The 22027-nt window shown below is 40.1% G+C and overlaps 1 protein-coding gene across 2 annotated transcripts in view; it reads left to right on the forward strand.

The window, feature by feature from the left end:
• Positions 1-11290: 11290 nt before the first annotated feature.
• Positions 11291-22027, forward strand: part of ABHD3 (abhydrolase domain containing 3, phospholipase) — a 38061-nt gene continuing 27324 nt past the window's right edge. Inside the window, exons 1-3 of one of the 2 annotated variants that reach the window (XM_024757861.1) lie at positions 11291-11568; positions 12012-12175; positions 13235-13417. In XM_024757861.1, coding sequence (XP_024613629.1) covers positions 11407-11568; positions 12012-12175; positions 13235-13417 — 509 coding nt within the window. In that variant the 5' untranslated portion in view covers positions 11291-11406. The remainder of the gene's footprint in view (positions 11569-12011; positions 12176-13234; positions 13418-22027) is intronic. The other variant, XM_024757862.1, reaches the window with a different exon arrangement.

Below are 22027 nucleotides of genomic sequence, written 5' to 3' on the forward strand. Positions count from 1 at the left end.
TTTTTTTTTTTGCGTTATGCGGGCCTCTCACTGTTGTGGCCTCTCCCATTGCGGAGCACAGGCTCCAGACGCGCAGGCTCAGCGGCCCAGCCGCTCCACATGTGGGATCCTCCCGGACCGGGGCACGAACCTGCGTCCCCTGCATCGGCAGGCAGACTCTCAACCACTGCACCACCAGGGAAGCCCCATTTCTCATTTCTGCCTTTCCTTTTCTTGTCTTCCTTTATAGTCTAAGTGGCCTCAAGCTCCTGGCTTCATTCATCCTTACTGCTAGAAGTTCTAGCAGAAAAGAGGTTCCCCGCACCCTCCCAACACTCTCAGCAAGTCTCCTTGTGAGAGAGTGACTCTGAATGGAAAGTGTACCTATCCTTGAATCAAACTCTGAGGTCATGATAGGCCTGGGTTTCATGTCACTCTTGTTAGATGGGGTGTCAGCTCTACCCAAAGCAGTTGGTCTAGCAGTAGAAGCAAGGATACCAGTGCCAAAGAAAGTGGAATAAGAAAGTGGAATAAATGCTCGAGAAAAAAAATATGTTTTGGAAAATGAATACTAATGACTACGTTGGAACATATCATACAATGCTTAAGCTGAAATTGTTTGAATTCTGAAACAGATTCAGAGGAAATCATCTGACATTTTAGACAGTGTCAACCTTTTGAATAGAAACAACGTGGTAGAATGAAACGAGCACTGAAATGAAGAGACTGGTTCTAGCTAATGCTGAGGCTTGCCAGCTCTGTGAGCCTCAGAAAATCACCTAACTTCTCTGATCCCAGTTACTTCACCTGTAAGATAAAGGCATTAATAATATTTGTACATATAATGGTTCTTGGTTCATATTTTTAACACATCCCAACATGCTTAGGTTTGAGAAGCGCCAAAGTTTGGTGTCTAAGGAGTCACTGCAAGCATTTCTGTGGCCAAACTTGTCAGAAACGCAAGCCTATAGGGGCCATAATCTTTGACATGCGTGCCATGCTGGCTCTTGAAGGCACTCAGAAGTAGGGACAGTATCAGCCCACACACCTGTTGCCTGTCAGAATCCGTCTTTGGGAGCAGAGGCACACTTGCATCATCCCCACATCTCCTCCAATCCCAGCCAACAAACAGCGCTTCTTTTCTTTTGTCCTTCCAAATTAGATTCACCAACCATGAGAACGTGATATGTAATGTAAGAAGACTCTTGTGACATCTTAGATTTTTTTTTAATTAATTAATTTATTTATTTTTGGCTGCATTGGGTCTTCGTTGCTGCGCACGGGCTTTCTCTAGTTGTGGCGAGTGGGGGCTACTCTTCATTGTGGTGTGCAGGCTTCTCATTGCTGTGGCTTCTCTTGTGGCGGAGCACGGGCTCTAGGCGTGTGGGCTTCAGTAGTTATGGCACGTGGGCTCGGTAGTTGTGGCTCACGGGCTCTAGAGTGCAGGCTCAGTAGTTGTGGCACGTGGGCTCAGTAGTAATGGCTCACGGGCTCTAGAGTGCAGGCTCAGTAGTTGTGGCACACGGGCTTAGTTGCTCCGCGGCATGTGGGATCTTCTCGGACCGGGGCTTGAACCCATGTCCCCTACATCAGCAGGCGGATTCTTAACCGCTGAGCCACCAAGGAAGCCCTATTTTGTTTTGTTTTGTTTTGTTCCCAGGAAGATGAGAGAGCGATCCTTCCCTCCCTGTTGGCATGTGTCCAGATGCCCAACATATAAATTCCAGCAGTTCCTTGTGTTACCATGAACCCTTTTGAGTCCTCTCAGGTATTCCATCACAGAAAATGTTGCCAACTGAGAGTGAGTGCAATTATAATTCCTAGTGCTAAACCATACAAACTTTCCCTTATCTATTACTTCTCTACCCCCAAGATCCACCACACTTGCAACATTTCACAGGGATATTCTAATGGGAAGATGAGAGATGGGTGATGGCGATGGTTGCATAACAATCCGAACACAGTGAATGCCACTAAAGTGTGCACTTAAAAATTGTTAAAATGATAAATGTTATGCTATGTATGTTTTGACACAATAAAAAGAAAATGAAACAAGAATTACAATATGATCCAGCAATTCCACTCCTAGGTATATACCCAAAGAAACTGAATGCATTCACTCAAACAAATATTTGTATGACAATGTTCATTGCAGCATTATTCACAATAGCCGAAAGGTGGAAACAATCCAAGTGTTCATCAACAGATGAATGGATAAACAAAATGTGGTATATACATACAATGGAATATTATTTAGCCATAAAAACAAGTGAAGTTCTGATGCTAGAACATGGGTGAGCCTTGAAGACATTATAATAAGTGAAATATACCATACAGAAAAGGATAAATATTGTATGACTCCAGTTATATAAGGTACCTATAATAGTCAAATTCATAGAGATAGCAAGTAGATTAGAAGTTACCAGAGAGGTTGGTGGAAAGGCAATGAGGAGTTATTGCTCAGTGGTTACAGAGTTTCTGCTTGGGGCAATGAAAAAGTTTTGGAAATGGAAGTGGTGATGATTGCGCAACATTGAAAATGTAATTAACGTCACTGAATATGACACTTAAAAATGGTTAGGGACTTCCCTGGTGGTGCAGTGGTTAAGAATTCACCTGCCAATACAGGGGACACGGGTTCGAGCCCTGGTCTGGGAAGATCCCACGTGCCATGGAGCAACTAAACCTGTGCGCCACAACTACTGAACCTGCGCTCTAGAGCCCGCAAGCCACAACTACTGAGCCCGAGTGACACAACTACTGAAGCCCGTGTGCCTAGAGCCCATGCTCCTCAACAAGAGAAGCCATGCAATGAGAAGCCCATGCACCGCAACGGAAAGTGGCCCCCGCTCGCCACAACTAGAGAAAGCCTGCGTGCAGCAACGAAGACCCAACGCAGCCAAAAATAAATTAATTAATTAATTTTTTTTAAATGGTTAAAGTGACAACTTTTGTTATACGTATTTGACCACATATAATACATATAATGACAGCACATGTATTTCTACATAAATATGTATTTATTTATAGTTTTTTAAAATTTATGATGTAGTATACTAAAAACCATTGAATTGTACACTTTAAGCCCTGTAATTGTATGGTATGTGAATTAGACCTCAGGAAAGCTGTTTTTAATGCTATTTATTATTTTGTTTTTGTTTGTTTGTTTTTTGGCCATGCCACATGGGTTCTTAATTCCCTGACCAGGGATTGAATCCGTGCCCCTTGCAGTGGAAGCATGGAGTCTTAACCACTGGACCACCAGGGAAGTCCCTCAGTAAAGCTGTCTTTAAAAACAAGGCAGAGATTGACTGAATGGATAAAAAATAATTACAAAACATGATCCAACCATACGCTGTCTAAGAGATTCACTTTAGTATCAAAGATACAGGGCTTCCCTGGTGGCGCAGTGGTTGAGAGTCCGCCTGCCTATGCAGGGAATGCGGGTTCATGCCCTGGTCCGGGAGGATTCCACATGCAGCGGAGCGGCTGGGCCCACGAGCCATGGCCACTAAGCCTGCGCGTCCGGAGCCTGTGCTCCGCAACGGGAGAGGCCGCAACAGTGAGAGGCCCGCGTACTGCAAAAAAAAAAAAAAAAAAAGATACAAATAAATGGAAAATGAAAGGATGGAAAAAATATATTCCATGTGTATTAGTTCTCTATGACAAATTACCACAACCTGGGTGGCTGAAAACAGTGGAGATTTATTCTCTTGCAGTTCTGGAGACCAGAAGTCTACAATAAAGGTATCAGCCAGATTTGTTCCTTCCAGTTGCTGAGGGAAAATCCATCCCATGCCTCTCTCCTAGCTGCTGGTGGCTGCTAGTATCCTTGGTATTCCATGGCTTGTAGATACATCACTCCAATCTGTGCCTCCATCTTCACATTGCCATCTTTTCTGTGTATCTCTCAAATATCCCTTTCCTTTCTCTTGTAGGGTCATCTATCATTGGATTTAAGGCCCACCTTAAGACCAAGATGATTTCATCTCAAGACCCTTAACCCAGCTGCATCAAAGACCTTATTTTCAACTAAGGTTACATTCACAAGTATCAGGACTTAGACATATCTTTTTACAGTCACTATTCAACCGACTGCAACATGCAAATAGTAACCAAAAGAGAGCTGGGTAGCTAGATTAATAGCTTAAAATAAAAACTTTAAGTAAAAAATTGTTACAAAAGACAAAGAAAGACATTATATATTGATAAGAAGGTCAGTCCTTCAAGAAGATATAGCAGTTATAAACATATATCCATCTAACAACAGAGCCCTAAAATATATGAAGCAAAAACTGGCAGAATTGAAGGGATAAACAGCTCTACAATAATAGTTGAAGACTCCAATACGCTATATCAGTAATGGATGAACAACCTCACAGAAGATCAATAAGAAATAAAGATTCAACACTATAAGCCAATAGACCTAACAGACATCTATAGAACACCCCACCCAACAACAGCAGAATACATATTCTTGTCAACTAAACATGGAAATTTCTCCAGGATGGACCATATGTTAAGCCACAAAACAAATCTCAATAAATTTAAAAGACTGAAATCATACAAACTATCTTATATGGCCACAATAGAATGAAACTAGAAATTAGTAACAGAAGGGAACTTGGAAATTTGCAAATATGTGGAAATTAAACAACACACTCTTTTTTCTAAAAAACATCTTTGTTGGCGTATAATTGCTTTACAGTATTGTGTTAGTTTCTGCTTTATAACAAAGTGAATCAGCTATATGCATATGTATATCCCCATATCCCCTCTTGCATCTCCCTCCCACCCTCCGTATCCCACCTCTCTAGGTGGTCGCAAAGCACCGAGCTGATCTCCCTGTGCTATGCGGCTGCTTCCCACTAGCTATTTTATATTTGGTAGTGTATATATGTCCATGCCACTCTCTCACTTCGTCCCAGGTTACCCTTCCCCCTCCCCGTGTCCCCAAGTCCATTCTCTACGTCTAAACAACATACTCTTAAACAATCTGTGGGTCAAAGAAGAAATCAAAAGAAAGATTAGAAAATAATTTAGGATGAATGAAAATGAAAACATATCAAAACTCATGGGAATACAGCAAAAGCAGTGCTCAGAGAGAAATTTATAGCTGAAAATGCTTACATTAAAAAAGAAGAGAGATCCCAAATCAATAATCTAAAATTATACCCTAAGAAACTAGAAAGAGAAAAGCATGCTACACCCAAAGCTAGCAGAAGGAAGGAAATAATAAAGATTAGACCAGAGATAAATGAAATAAAGAATAGAAAAACAAAACCAGTGAAACCAAAAGTTGATTCTTCGAAAACAACAAAAGGGACAAACTTTTACCTAGACTGACTAAGAAAAACAGAGAAGAAGTAAATTACTAAAATCAGATTGAAAGTGGAGACCTTACAGAAATAAAAGGGATTATTAAAAAATACCATGAACAACTATATGCTGACAAATTAGATAATCTAAATGAAATGGACAAACTCCTAGAAAAGCACATACTACCAAAACTGATTCAAGAGAAAATAGAAGAATTTGAACAGACTTATAACAAGTAAAAGATTGAATCAGAAATCAAAAACCTTCCCCCCAAAAAAAGCCTAGGGCCAGAAGGCTCACCAGTGAACTCTACCAAACATTTAAAGAATTAGCACCAACGCTTCTCAAACTCCTCCGAAAAATAAAAAAAGGAAGAAGAATTTCCTAATTCATTCATGACACCAGCATTACCCTGATACCAAAGCCAGACAAAACCAACACAAAAAAGGGAAACTAGAGACCAATATCCCTTATGAATATAGGTGAAAAGAAACAACTTCAACAAAATAGTAGCAAACCTAATCCAGCAGCACAGTAAGAGTATACATCATGACCAAGTGGGATTTATCTTAGAACACAAGGGTGGGTCAACATATGAAAACTATACCACATTACCAGAATAAAGGGGAAAAAACCCACACGATCATCTCATTTGATGCAGAAAAAGCATTTGAAAATATCCAACACCTTTTCATGATGAAAACTTTCAACAAACTAGGAGTAGAAGGGAATTTCCTCACCATGATAAAGGGGATTTATAAAAAACTCACTGCTAACATTCTACTCAATGGTCAAGGCTATACTCTTTTTTTTTTGGTGGGGGGATCCAGGGATTGATTGAACTCTCGCCACGGCAGTGAAAGCACCAAGTCCTAACCACTGGACCACCAGGGAATTCCCAAGGCTGTACTCTTTTTTTTTAAGTTTTTTTTTTGATGTGGACCATTTTTAAATTCTTTATTGAATTTGTTACAATATTGCTTCTGTCTTATGTTTTGGTTTTTTGGCCGCAAGGCATGTGGGATCTTAGCTCCCCAACCAGGGATCGAACCCCCATCCCCAGCATTGGAAGGTGAGTCTTAACCCCTGGACCGACTGGGAAGTCTCAAGCCTGTACTCTTACCTAAGGCTCAGGGTCCTCTTCCAAGTTCATGTAGTTATTTGGAGAATTCATTTTCTTGCAGCTTTAGAACTCATGGAGCCTTGCTTCTTAAAGTTCAGCAGAAGAAAGAATCTCTGACTTTTTCCATATCTGACCCCTGGACCCTCCTTTAAAGGGCTCATCTGATTAGGTCAGTCCAACCAGGATAATCTCCCCTTTGATTACTCAAAGTCGACTGATTACAGACCTTGATTACACGTGTAAAATCACTTCATCTTTGCCATAAAATGTAACATAATCACAGAAATATCCCATCATATTCACACATCCCACCCACACCCAAGGGGAGGGGATTATACAAGGGTGAGTACAGGCATACATCATTTTATTGTGCTTTGCTTCATTCCACTTTGTAGATTTTGCATTCTTACACATTGAAGGTTTGTGGCAACCCTGCTTTTTCAGGTGATGGTTAACATTTTTTTAGCAATAAAGTATTTTTCAATTAAGGTATGTACATTTTTTAGACATAATGCTATTATTACATATTTAATAGACTAAAGTATAGTGTAAACATAACTTTTATATGCACTGGGAAACCAAAAAATTTGTGTGACTTGCTCTATTATGATACTTGCTTTATTGCAGTGATCTGGAACCAAACACAGTATCTCCGAGGTGAATTTGAATATCACAGGGAGGAATCTTGAGAGAAGGACATCTTAGAATTCTGCCTACCGTAGGTTATGATCTTTGATAAAGTAGGAAAAGACATTGCCTTCACCTGTGTTTGGGTATCACCCCCCCCCTTTCCTATGTCCCCAGGGACCATATCCCATCAGTCATACAAGTGTGAGTGTGTATACAGGTAAGTTTGGAGGTACTCAACTGAGAACATAAGAACATATTATTCTCTTTTCCTTTTCTTTTCTTTCTTTCTTTCTTTCTTTTTTTTTTTACTTAAATGAGTTGCCTTGCTTAAGAACTGATTTTATCACATTCTTGCAGTGTTTCACATTACCACTCTACACTTGCCTACTATGGGTACACTTACTTGTAAAAAAGCTATTTGGGAATTAACAGGGCAGAGTGTTTTCACAGATGTCAAGGTGGCCAAAAATCTTTCTCTTTCCAACTACATATGATCAGAAAGCTGCATCTTTACATGAAGGCTAGTTATTGAAGTTCTATTAAGATAATTTTGATCTCAACCACTTCAATTGAAACCCATATGATAGTTTCTCTTTTTCTTTCTGTCTGTCTGTCATTCTGTCTTACACAAAGTATGTCTTTGGCTTTTCCCTGGGGAAGGAGGAAGAAGAAGCATCAACTCTATGTTCCTCCAGTTGGGTTAGAATCTGTAAATTAATCTGCTCCATGGGAAGGTATTCTCAAATGACTCCAGTTACCTTGGAGGAAACAGGCTAATTTATCTCCCTATTATGGACACTACTTGGCTGCCATACTCTGAATCTAATAAACACAAATTAACCTTGAGGGGAGCTTTAGAGATCACAGTGATAAATCTAAACAGTACAGATTGGGCTGTGAACCAGAAACTCATCTGCCTCCTTCACCACTTCTTAAGCTTTCAAAAAGTTCAACTTGTTTCTTGCCTAGGCTTCCACAGGGCATCTCACATGTACATTCCTTCTTTCCAACATGACTTTTTGCCTGTTAGTTGAGCCCTTCCTTATTTTAACTCCTTTTCTCATCCTGAAGTCTCTTGCTTCAGTTCCCAGGGTATACTGCTCCTCCCAAAGAAATCAATCACTTGGAAATCACATTGTTAGTGCTAAGGTTGGACTTCGCTAGTGTTAGGGATTGTTAAAGTTAGGGCTGCAATTAGTGCAATAAGTATTAAAACTGAGGAATTTAGGGTCATAGTGGTTTATTAATAAATAATTTGGTGACCATCTGCAATTTTTTATAACAATCCATATAGAGCTACAATATCTTTTTAACTGAATGTAACCTAAAATTTTGTGTTTCATTAAGTTTATGTCTTGTGATTTGCAGTTCTGGCATTCTCTGTCAGTATAAACCATTCTGTCCTCTGATTTCTGTTGCTGATTTGCCATATAACTGAAGAGGTTAAGGATATAGGGTGTTCCCTATTACAGGTAGAATTTTTGCTTTGTCCAAAAGTTAAAGGAAAAAAAAACCAGAAACATTGCTAACTACGAGGTTTAATTCCTCCTAAAAACCCTCAGGGAGTCCACATAAAAGAGTTATATTCTGAACCCACCTTTATCTTAATGTAAATACGGAGGGATAGATACAGAAACAACTATATCTATATATAACTATAAACCAAGAACTCAGATCATTGTTTCTAAATACCATTCCTTAATAAAAGGAACCAGGGCACATTATACAAAATCTGTGAAGATATGTTCCTATTTAAAACTTGTCTTAGAATGTTTTGGCCTTTCTTACTTTTAGCTATATATCTTTTCATGTGATTTACTCCTTTACAATTAGCTTTGTATATGTATATATATATATATATATATATATATATACATATATATAACTTTTTTAATGTTTAAAAAGTAAATGTTCATTGTGAGAATTTTAAAAAGAGAAGTATAAAGAGAAAACGCAAAAGTCTCTCAATGGGTTTCTCAGTTTTGAACATTGATTGAAACAGCTGAAACCTTTAACTTATTTAAAACATTCCTACAATAAATAATGAGCTATTGGGCTTCCCTGGTGGAGCAGTGGTTAAGAATCCGCCTGCCAGTGCAGAGGACACGGGTTCGAGCCCTGGTCTGGGAAGATCCCACATGCTGTGGAGCAACTAAGCACGTGCGCCACAGCTACAGAGCCCATGTGCTCTGGATGTTGGTCAGGCTGTGTTTTCACATGGAGGCTTAACTGGGGAAGAATCTGTTTCCAAGCTCATTCAGGGTATTGGTAGAATTTATTTCTTGCCGTTGTAGGACTGAGGGCCCCATATTTTTGCTGGTTGTCAGCTAGAGGCTACCCATAAGTCCTAGAGGCCACCACTAGTTCTCTGCCATGTGGCCCTCTCCATGGGTAGTTTATATGGCCGTTGGCTTCTTCAAGGTGATCAGGAGAGCTTTTAGCTCCAGTCTGCTAAGCTGGGGTCACATAATATAATGTAATCCCAGGAGTGGTGACATCACATCACTTTTACCATAGTTTATCAGCTAGAAGTCACAGGTTGTACCTGCACTCAAGGAGAAAGGATTATACAAAGGCATGAGCACCAGGAGAAAGAGATCACTGGGGATTGTGTTGGGGTCTGAGCTCTCATTTCCTCATCTAAATTGGAAGTAATAGTTCTTGTCTTAAGGAAGATTGTGAATGTTCTTCTTATAGGAAAGAAACTTGGGCCTCTTCCATTTCCACCATCTTATTTTATAGACAAGGAATTGAGGCTCCAAAAGAGTAAATGGTTTGCCTGAGTTTGGTGGATGAGCTCAGAGTTGTTTATTCCCAGGTCAGCATGCTTTCTACACACTGCGATGCCTATGAAGTATCTTATTTTATTTGATGATATTTTTCACTTCAAACTTAAGCAAAATGAAATCTACTTGTATGTATTGGTGGGCAGGGTAGAAGGCAGGTGCAGGTATTGCAAAGAATGCTGCATGTAAATTGTCAAGTATGGCAACTGCCGTGTGCATTTGAGTTTCTGAGTGTGCTCAAGTACAAGAGCCAGTGAGTGAAAGAGAATTACTTATATTCAGGTGGAGGCTAATGCATACATTATTTCATTTAGTCATCTTAACAACTCTATAGAGCAGAAATTACTGCTCTACACATTAAAAGATAAAACAGACTCAGTGAAGGTAACAATTATTCTGGGTACTGTCAACCATCAAGTTGCAATGACCAAATCATAGCCAAATAAAATAAATTGCTCACTCTGGCCCATTCCATTTCCCTACCACTAATTTATATCCTGTGAAGTTTGTCATAGACTATACAGTCCTTGCCTTTTTTCCTTTTGCTATCTGAGCCTTGCTACTCCTGGTAACTTTTGGTGGGAGGAGCTCATAATAACGGATTGTCAAAACTTCTAATCCTTTTAGATGTCTGTATCTCCTGGCTTTAGTCATGTTGCCATAAATAAGCCTAGGAGGACCTACTTCATAAATGGTTTCTTGTCTGTATATTAGGTAACTGAATTTCCATATGTCTATAAATTCAGAGCATTAATGAACCACAGATAGGCTTTTAAAAATGTTGAATCCCAGTTCCTATTCTTGATCTCCTCATTTATTTTTGGGAACCACTTCTCATTTAAGGCATACTTAGCTACTTAAAGGATTGATTTAAAGATTTAAATCATACTTGACTTTAAAGATTTAAAGTCAAGTATGAATGCCTTCACTACTGAATGTTTATAGACTATTTTTTCTCTTTTGATAATCTTCGGGGCAACACAACTTCCCGGGGGATGTAGGATTTTTTTTCACTACATAGTGCATCCTCCTAACATATCTTTGACATTAACTCCCCAAATCTTCCAACTGCAGCGTACTCTTCCCAGGCACCCTAAAGCTGCTAGTTTACCGGAAGGATTAACCAAGACCCTTGCGGAATCGTTCAAGGTCACTGGGGCAGGTGCCCGCCCCGGGGCCTGAACGCGCGCTGCCAGGCCCATTTCCTTCTCCGAAATGGCACCCGCCCTCTCCCAACTCTGGGGGTTCACTCAGGCTGACTGCGACCCGGCCGAGAGAACACCATCCACTGTCGCGGGGGTGCAAGCTTGGAAACGCGCCGCAAGAAGGTTCCTGAGTGGCAGGCGGTGGGGGGCGGACCGGGGGAAGCCGGGGCGGAGCCGGAGGAGTACGGCGTGCCGGGCTACGCCTCCCGGGGCCACTGGGCCGCGCCCGTTGGCGGAAGCCCGGCTCAGTCCGGCCGGAGACGCTCTGGTCAAGGGTCCGCGGCGGCGCCGGCGCGCCCGCTTTCGCTCCGTGCCCGCTAGCTGGCCTCCAGCCGCAGCACCCGCGCGCCGCGGTCCCCGCGCCATGCAGCGCTTAGCCATGGACCTGCGGATGCTCTCCCGGGAGCTCTCGCTTTACCTGGAGCATCAAGTCCGGATCGGTTTCTTCGGTTCGGGAGTGGGCTTATCCCTGATCCTGGGCTTCAGCTTCGCTTACGCCTGCTACTACATGAGCAGCATTGCCAAGGTGAGCCGGAGGATGGCGCGGGCGCAGGGCCGCGGGCAGCTCTCCGGGAGTGACAGCAGCAGGCTAAGCCGGAGGTGCCGCTGTCTGGGGCCGTCCGGGGCGCCCTTTCCCCGGCATCTGATGGACGCCCTCTGAGCGCGCGGGACCCTGCTGGCCTCGGCGCGGCGGCACTGCCCTGTCACCGTTCGCTAACCTGGTAAAGCAGCTCCGCGATGCTCTAGCACTTCTGAGGATGACTCCCATGTGTCAACTCTCTCCAATCCCTAGAAGGGTTTAATAAACCACTGTTAAGTTCGTTGTGTTTGAATTATTTGCATCAGGTTTCCAGAAGGATACGTAATCAGATGGATCTCGCGCTAGGGACGAGTTTGCGCTTGTTTCTGGTTTACAGATTGGCAGAAACTTTGTTCTGGACACTTCACTGATACTGGCTTTCCCCACAGAAGCCCCAGTTAGTGACAGGGGGTGAAAGTTTCAGCCGCTTCCTTCAGGACCACTGTCCTGTGGTGACAGAAACGTACTACCCGACGGTCTGGTGCTGGGAGAGTCGAGGACAGACACTGCTGAGACCTTTCATCACTTCCAAGCCTCCGGTGAAGTATAGGAAGTAAGTGAAGTTCCATTTTCAGTCATTTCTTCAAAATCACAATGTTTTGCATACTCCCAGTTTTTGGTTAATACAACCTCCGGTTTAGTTAAGTATATAGAAAAGCAAGGGGGAATGAAGGTGGAAGGCACGTCTCCCACAGACACACGCAGCTGCAGGAAAATATTCAGGTGTTACCTTTCACCACTGTTGGGGGGAGGTGCTCTGATGTAAATGGTTTATTTTCTAAGATGAGAGAAGTGTTTGGGGGTTACTGTTTTTCCAATTTGTCATGCCTCTGTCCCTGAGGACCTAGATCCTTTGATGATATGCATTGAGCTGGCGGTGGGGGTGAGAAGGATGCCAATTAATGTGGATTTTCTGTGATGGACCCCAGTAAAAGGACTTCATATTGATAAGCAAATGGGTTCTTGTGGATAATGTCCTTGAGGTGTTAAAGATATGGTCCAGAATATATCAGTAACCAGGAGATTTAAATGGTGCTTATTATTAATTTTACTGAGTCATCTAGTCCCTCTAGAGTTTCTTTTGTTGCCTGGAACTTGCACTATTCGTTTGGGAAAACTCTTCAAGTTCGTAGATACTATGCGAGAAGTACTTTGAAGTGTTTAAGAAGCAAAATTTGTAATATGCTCTGTGAGGAGACTGCATTATTGAGTCAAACGGCTAGAGTGGTGATCAGATCAGCAGTTTACTTATTCAAGATTCTCTGTTGAATTATTTGGGTGACCTCAGTCAAATAGGGGTTAAATGCTGGGTATTTCAGAGTAATGAGGAAATGATTAAGATAAATATTTGAAGTAGTTTGAAGCCCATTTTTACATACTATCTTTTACTGATCTTGCTGGAAATACTTTATTATACTAATTTCATGACATTCATGTGATGAAAGAAAGTGACGTGTGTGTTAGTGGATGCTGGAAAGAAGTTATTTTGAGAGACCAAGTAATGGCATATATATATACAGAGAGAGAAAGAGAGAGAGAATTAAGAACTAATATTAAGACATGACTTGAAACACTAAAAGAGTATGTATGTCTTTTGTGTTATTTCATTCAGTGAACTTATTAAAACTGCAGATGGAGGACAGATTTCACTGGACTGGTTTGATGATGATAACAGTAAGTGTTATATGGATGCCAGCACCAGACCTACTATCTTATTGTTGCCTGGCCTCACTGGAACAAGCAAGGAATCGTATATCCTTCATATGATTCACCTTAGTGAAGAATTGGGATACAGGTACCAGTGAAAGATTTCTTCTGTTTTTCACTTAATTCGTTCTAAATGAAGCTTAAATATGTCTGCATGTTTGTTTCCGAAATACTTGTTATTTCTTGCATGGATTATGCAATTCCCTAAATTATTATTTTTCCCCTGCTTCCTCCTTCCCCTCTTTTTTCAGGAAAATGCATAACTGAATCATTGCACAGGAAATAGTACTTAGGCACTGCGCAGATTTCGGTTGAATGAATGCATGAAATTAGAATCACTTAGGAATTGACATAGGACCCAGGGCTAAGAAGCAGTAGGCCACAGTGAAGGGATTGCTAGGAGAATAGCAATTACAAACCCCTGAGAGACTGCACAATGTCCCTCATGTCATACTCCACATTTGGGCTCTGGATCCACTAATCTTGCCTCATCGGCTCAGATCCCAAGTGTAAAAAATATTCAGAATCAGCTTGTAGGTCATCCTTATCTTTCCAAAGGTGATCTGTGCCTTTTCTGTCCACCTGAGTTTGCAGGTGCACATGGCTAGGGTCCAGTTAATGATGGCACAGCATTTTTAAGTAATCATTATTCAACTCAGTCACCAGATACTATTTAATTTTTGCAAGCAACTTAGCAACTTTAAGTTTCTGGTTCAGTTCTAAAATTTGAAAGCAGATTCATTGTGAAAGGTACTGCTTTTCTGAGCTTCAGTCTTTTTTAGCCAATGGTAATTATTGTAGTGGAACACTCTGAGTTGTGTTTAAAGCCAAGTTGTATCTTTTCTTAAACTCAAAACACTTGTTTTGTGAAAAACTGATGTTGACTTTATATTAATAAAAACATTTTGATATAAAGAAGAAAATGCCATAATAGCTAATTCAATTTTAACAAGTTAACTCTGATCTTTTACAGATAAAGTCTATTTTGTTCATGAGGTGACAGTCTCTTGAAAGCCTTGATATGGTGTTCCAGAATTATGGTTCCTATTAAATTTGCACTATAAGCAATAGCAGGAATTTATCATTGGATATCATTGGATACAATGTTTAAGCACCATTCAGTTAGATATGAGGCTTGATTCCAATGTTTTGCTAAAACTTAGTCATGCTCAGAAAATACAGATTATAAAGCCTTTTGTACATATTTAAATTGCTGATTCTATACTTTGCCTGAACTGTCTCCCAAGACTTAGAAAGTGCTTTTAAAAACAATGTAGTTGACGGGGGGAGGGGAGGAGGGAGAGGGATGGACTGGGAGTTTGGGGTTAGTAGATGCAAACTATTACATTTAGAATGGATAAACAACAAGGTCCTACTGTAGAGCACAGGGAACTATATCCAATCTCCCGGGATAAACCATAATGGAAAAGAATATTTAAAAAAAAGAATGTATATATGTGTATAACTGAGTCACTTGCCTGTACAGCAGAAATTAGCACAACATTGTAAATCAATTATACTTCAATTAATAACAAAAACAAACAAACAAAACACAATGTAGTTGAAACTCAAGGACTGAATCTCATAAGCTCTAGAGTTACCGGTATGCATGGCTTTTTTCCATTACTTGTAAAAGTTGCCAAATTTTATTACCATGGCTACTGTTACACTGTGCTTCAAAGCTGTAGGAAGGTTCTAGCTTCCCTAAGGGTTAAAATCTCTTCTACTGATTCAGAAATTTTATTGAGAATGTATGATAGAAGGAAGGCTCTACGCTGGGTACTGTGAGGAGATACAAAGAGTTGTGGGAAATTGTCCTTACCGTAAGGAGCCTATGAGAGGGTAAGGCTGGACCAGATCACTGTCAGCTGCTTGAAGACCCAGCTTATTTGGGTTTAGGGAACTCTAACGCTGAATCACACTGGGCTTGAAGGTAGCAGAATGCATGAGTAAGCAATGACCAGTAAACTTTTCAGTGGCCTTTGGACCTATCCTCATTTGTTTTTAGCTGCAAGGAATCTCTGAATCTAGGTCAGAGAGGGTTAGCTTTTGTTGTATAACAAACTCTCCCCAAACTTAGTGGCTAAAAACGTTTCTGCTCACAATCTGTGGGCCAGCAATTTGGGCTGAGCTCAGCTGGGTGGTTCTTCTGGTCTTGGCCGAGATCACTCATGCATTTGTGGTCAGCAGCCTGGACAACTCTGGGTTTGGGAGCCATCAGCAGGGATGGCTCTTCTCAGCTCCATGTGGTCTCTGTTCCACCATCAGGCTCACCCCAAGTTCACTGGGCAGCACACTGTTCCAAGAGTGCAAAAGTGACAGCTGCAAGGCTTCTTCAGGCCCAAGCTGAGAACTCTCACAGTGTTGCTTCTGCCATGTTGTAGTCAGGTCATGTGGGCACCCTTGAGTCAGATGGTAGGAATTTAGCCTCCACCTCTTGAGACGAAGGGCTATTAAATGTGTTTACAATTCACCACAGACAGCTAGGTAGTTTCAAAGACCACTGATGTAAAAAATGGATCTGGAACTTTGGCACAAGGCTGTGTGGAGTCCTTAGGTTGCAAAACAGATCTAAGTCACTGATAGCCTTGCATGGGATCCAGTAGGTAACAGAGCTTGGGGAAGGCTGTGTAATATGGGGGAATGTGCATGGGATTTAGAGCCAGGTCTGGGTTCAAATGTTGGAACTTCCACTTACTGAGTGACCCTAGGCAACTAATTTTTAACTTCCCCAACATAGCTTCTCACTTACTACAGCGTTTAAATGAATTAGAATGTGTAAAGCATTGAGCAAAATGGGTCTTTAGAAATGTTCTGTCTTCCTTCCTAGACCTTCTGTTCCCTGAGCAAAGTAGAACATTTTTTTATAGTTTAAAGAGCAAGTATGAGCAAACCTACCTCTTGGGAAACATCTAGCTTCCTCGCAGGAATGCTTTGGTATTATGTTAATGCCTCTTATACAGTAGAGCTGCATAGGCAGCATGGGCGCCCCAATAGCGTGAGGGCGCACTTGCCTCAGGCCCCAGTTACTATCTTATGTGCAGTTTGAGTATGTAGGGAGGGTCACGGATTCTGTCAGTTCACCAGGGAACCATTGATGCTTTACTTGTGAGATGTGATTTAGACTTTAGAGAAAACCTAACTCCTGGCATATGGACAAATGAAACATAAGGGTTTACTGTCGTTACTGTTAAGTAAATTATTTTTTCCTGTACCTGAAAACTAACAAAGACACGACACAAAACTTTTCTGTTAAGGTCCACTAATTCAAAATTAATAATGAAAGGAAACTAAGCTAAGGTTTGTTTAAGGTAATTGTGAGTAAAGGTTAAGAAGTCAAAAGTAAATGGAGTTGAGTGGGCAATACTTGGGCTGCCTTCATTGGCAGAGTACATTATGTACTTCCCTGAATAAACTTGCCCCTGAGAGGAGAAGAGAATTTGCTGAGCCACATGACCCACTCATTCTTCAAAATTGTATCAATCAGATAAGTCCTTCATCTCCTGGAGGACAAGAGGAGTAAGAAAGGCCAGGAGGCCAGGAGTGCATTTAGAGAGAAGCCCTCATAGAAACCAGAGGACTGGAGAAAAAGTCATTCCCTCTAATAAGTTACACCCATATGATTGATAAAGTAGTTAGAAATCTCATCCATTTCTTCGAGATTTCTTTTTAAAAAATTCTATTCAGTAATATAGCCGAATAGATATTATTTTGTATACCAGGATAATATCCTATTTTCTTAAATCTTTTACCCATTCTCTGAATTAAGTTACAACATTTCAACTAAAGTCAGGGAGAAAAACAGTAACTCTGAAAGCATCTTAATCATCTTTTACTCTGACCTCTTTTACTGAGAGCCTTCATCTACTATTTTATTCCACCCCCAACTAATATTAAAAAAGAGTGACCCATCCAGAATTATGTACTAATAAGCTCATTGAAATCTAGGTCAGTCATTAAGTATTTTGGTATAGTGAAGTACAGTATCAGAACCTATATTCCCAAAGAACATTTGCACAGTCTAGTGGAAGTGACAAAGAGTATTCAGTAGTCGGGAAGAAATGCATTAGAGAGGACCAGGACTGGCAACAAGTGACAGAAAACTCAAAATAACAGTGACTTAAACAGAATACAAGTTTATTACTCTCTCACGTGAAAATCCAAGAAGGTAGATCGGGACTCTATAGTGTCAGAAAACTAGGTTTCTTTTATCATGTTGCTTTATAACCTATGGCTGCTTCAGCTCCAGCTATCACATCTGCATTCCAACACCCAAGAAAGAGAAAAAAGGGAGACTAGAGAATGCAACCTCTCCCTTTAAGGATGCTTTCCAGCAAGTATGCATACCAGTTTTGCTTTTGTCACCTGGGCCTGCTCTTCCTTAGCTGGAAGGGAGGTTTGGAAGTAAATCTTTATTTTGGGCAGCCATGTACCCAATTGAAATTGGGGGATTCTGTTACTGAGGAAAAAAGGGGAGGGTGGATATTGGGAGATAACTGATAGTCTCTAGCACTGACTGGTCAGAGTGTTGCAAGTGCCAGGATTCTGGACTATCAGAAGCAAGCGAGACATTTTACAGAGAGAAGAAATAGGTCAGCAGGGTCAGATGCAACCGAAAGGGCAAGGAGAATGAGGGTGGATAAAGCACAATTTGAGAAGATTCATTAGAGCAGGAGGGAGGAAGCCCAACTGCTACAGCAAAGATGACCTCAGGAGACCTCAGGAGACAAGAGCAGGAGTGGGTCACACATTTTTTGTTTGTTTGTTTTGGGTTTTTTTTTGCTGCACAGCTTGCAGGATTGGAACCCGGGCCTCCTAAAGTGGAAACGCAGAGAGAGTCCTTACCACTGGACCTCCAGGGAATTCCTAGGTCACACATTTGTTAAGTTTTGACAGAGAAAGGAGAGAAACAGCAGAAGAGGGCAAAGGGATCAACTGAGGAATTTGTCAAGATTGTAGGCTTATGTTTCAAGAAATTTCCTTCTTGCCACATTTACAAAGAATACTTAGAAAGCACTGATTTTCTTCTGTGGTTTGATAGGATCAAGATCTCCTATCCTTCACTGCAGAGCCCACTATTGGGCTCCATAATTTATCTTTCTGAGAGATTTGAAGTGGGAGATGATTTTAAAGAGGTTAAATTTGACTACTTTTAAATGTTCCATCCCTTTCCAGTTTGGAGTTTGGGCCTACACATTTTTTATTTGGAGGAAGTAGCACCCGTGGAGACTAAGCTTTAGGTGACGTTTAGCATTTCCTGAAGCATTAGGAGTACATTGGAGGGTCATCCGAAGACTCTTCCTGAGGGAGGAAGGAAGGGGAGGTTGAACTAAGGAAAATCAGGCAGTGAAACAAAAAAGACAAGTTTTGACTACTCTCCAACCTAAAAGCAGTATCTTAGATAAGATGTCATTTAAAATTAACACCAGAATGTTTTTATCTCAAAGTATTTTTATCATTTGTTGTTAAAATAATTTGATTTTTAAAGTTTTGAGAATGAGTCAGTTAACTGATTATTCATGAGACTGGGTAGATGAAATAATGCTAAATGTTAGAAAGCACTGAATGAAGAACTTAGCTTATTTCATGGCATTTCTGGAAAAAGTTATGGTGGATACCGACAAGTGATCCTATTCTCTAGGGAATAGAGCTGCTGGATGTTCCGCTATAAAATGATACCTTAATTAACAAACTTTCAGGGACAAAGCTCTTTTTATCAGAGCTGGCATGCACTCGAAGGGCACCCTATGTTCAGAGCACCCATCCTCTTTGGAAAAAGAGACGTTAACGTCACTAGTTTAGACAGCACAGGGCAGCGTAGTGAGCTAGTTAAGTGGATCACTGAGTCAGAGCTGCCTGATTCAGATCCCAACTCTGTTACGTACTACCTGTGTATCCAGGGATGAATTATTTAGTCACTCTGTGCCTCAATTTTCTCATCTGTACAGATAACTATACTTCATAGGGTTATAAGGATTGCATGTAATGTATATGAAGAACGTTAGCCCATGATGAACATTTTTTAAAGTATTAAGCTATGAAAGTTAAAGGAGTGAGTCAGGCCATTGTCTGGCTTAGAAGAGAGCCTTGCTCTTTTAGTCTGGTCAGATGGAAGTGAGGTACTTCCTGTCTCAGCCCTACTACCAGGTGAGAAACCATCCCAGGAGGGCCCGGAGATAGCAGGGTGCTTGGCCAGGCAGCGGGTGGAACAGGGAGAAGGAGGGTAATGCCTTGCTAAGTTGGAGCGGCCGCTGGAATCTGCATCCTGGAACACATACATGTCTCTGACTCAGTTTTGGGAAATAAAGTTGCCAGCAGTGATCTGTGACACTGGAGTAATTCCTATTAGTTCATATAATTAGTATAGAACACTTTTGTTCTTAAATAGGGTTTTCTGTAGGTTAGTTCAACTGGGTCTTAAGTTAACAGAAGGTACAGAAATACCAAAGAGACCTAGCTAGAATTCAAATAAGTAAGATAAAATATGAGAACGTCAGAAAGCAACTGAGTAAATGTTAGGGAAAATGAGAGAGCTAATGGGAAAAAAAAGATTCCGGTAAAATGTTTTAAGAGATTGCTGAAAGAGAACTCTTGATGTTAATTGTATAATAAGGTTTTTAGCTTCCTCACATCAAAGATGACTTTGACTCTTTTTCCCCCTGTGGCCACTGGTTTTGAAATCTTATGCCTAATAAATTGCATTTAATTAAATATTAACTTGTTGGTCTTTTTTTGTTTTAAATTCATAGGGCCACTTAGAGCTTATGATCAGCAAAAAATAATTAGAATTGCCATTTTTGTTTACTATAATTAAATTTAGCTTAGTTGAGTTTCTGCTGCATGATAGGCCCCATGCTAGGTGCTATACACGGGTTATCTTATTTAATATGTACTCAATTCCAAGATATGTATTATTATCCCCATTTTACCAACCAAAAACAGAACCACAGTGTTAGTAATTTCACCAAAATTAGACAGTGTGTGACAGGGTTAAGGTTCACCTGTACAGCCTTGCTGCAGAAAAATGTATGATTTCTGTTAAGCTATTTGAAAACTTGGTCATTTTTGAAAACTCTCCTTTACTACTTTTTTACACCCTTAGTTGTCTCAGGCTCCTAACTTGGGAACAACTAGCTCTTCAAATCCCATGATTGTTGCCTATCAGGATAATGTAGACCTGTAATATCATAGGACTCAGTTTTATGAGGAAAATTCAAGACAGGACAGGCAAATAAGTCATGTTTCCTACTCAGGGAATAGGTTTTATAGGGAAAGAGTTGAAACAAGAGAATGAGAGAATGAGGTCCTTGAATTATGAATGTAACTTTCAGTGTTCTCCATTACCATGTGATAATCAGGAGTTGGCTATTAATACAGTCAGTAATATATTCTTGTTAACTATGTGTTTGATTTCTGATGCTTCATATTCTAGAAGAAGGTACATGAATTATGTTTATCTGTCATAATGCCTTTATGACCTTACTGAGGTTGGAAATGTTCAGGTATTATCATTTTTTAAAAAGAATGTGTATTATGCTGTTCGATGTAGTGTTATATAAATGTAAATTAGGTTAAGACAGTTGATAGTGTTATTGATACACTTTATACCTTTATTAATTTCTTTGTCTCATTGATGGAAAGTTGTTAAAATCAACTATGATTGTGGATTTTCTATGATTCCATTTAATTCTGTCCATTTTTGCTTCGTGTATTTGGAAACTCTGTTATTACTCACATATACATTGATGATTGTTAATCTTCCTATGAATGAACGCTTATGTCATTATGAAATGTCCTTCTTTATCTCTGGTTGTGATATCAATCTGATGTTACTGTAGCCACTCCAGCCTTCTTATGCTTACCGTTTATGTGATATATCTTTTTTTATATGTTATCTTTCAAAATATCTGTGTTTATATTTAAAATGTATTGCTTGTAGACAGCATATAGTTGGGTCCTGAAGGTTTTATCCAGTCTGACAATTTCTGCCTTTTAATTAGAGTTTTTAGTTCAGTCACATTTAATGTCATTATTGATATAGTAGATATAAAGTTTATCATTTTAGTATTTGTTTTCTGATTTTTGATTCCCTCATTCCCCTTTCACTTTTCTGTCTCTTTTTGAGTCGATGAGTTGTGTCTTTTTATCAAATTTGCAAAAATTTTGGCCGTTATTTCTTCACATATTTTTTCTGCCCTATTCTCTGCTCTCTTTCTGAGACCAAAATTACATGTATGTTAGATTGATAATATACCCCAAATCAATGAAGTTCTACTCATTTTTTTCAATCTTTTTTTCTCTCTCATCTTGAGATTGGAACGGCAATTTGCAAATCCAGTGAACTTTTTATTTTATATATTGTATTTTTTTAATCTAGATTTTCCATTTTTGATAGGTTTTATTCCTCTGCTATTTCCTTTTTTAAAAAAAATTCATTACAAGCTTATTTTCTTCTGTGTCCTTGAGTATAGTTATAATAGCTGCTTTAAGTCCTCACCTATTAATTCTAACACCTGGACTGTCTCAGGATCAGTTACATTGATTATCTTATCTCTTGAGTATGGGTCATGTTTTTTCTGTTTCTTCATGGTCTAGTAATTTTAGATTTTGTTCTGGACAGTTTGAATGATCCATTGTAGAGACTCTGAATTCTATTATATATATTTTAAAAGAGCTTCTATATATTTTCTAATGACTG

Source organism: Neophocaena asiaeorientalis, unplaced genomic scaffold (assembly GCF_003031525.2).
Source record: "Neophocaena asiaeorientalis asiaeorientalis breed wild unplaced genomic scaffold, Neophocaena_asiaeorientalis_V1.1 scaffold142, whole genome shotgun sequence".
Taxonomy (NCBI): domain Eukaryota; kingdom Metazoa; phylum Chordata; class Mammalia; order Artiodactyla; family Phocoenidae; genus Neophocaena; species Neophocaena asiaeorientalis.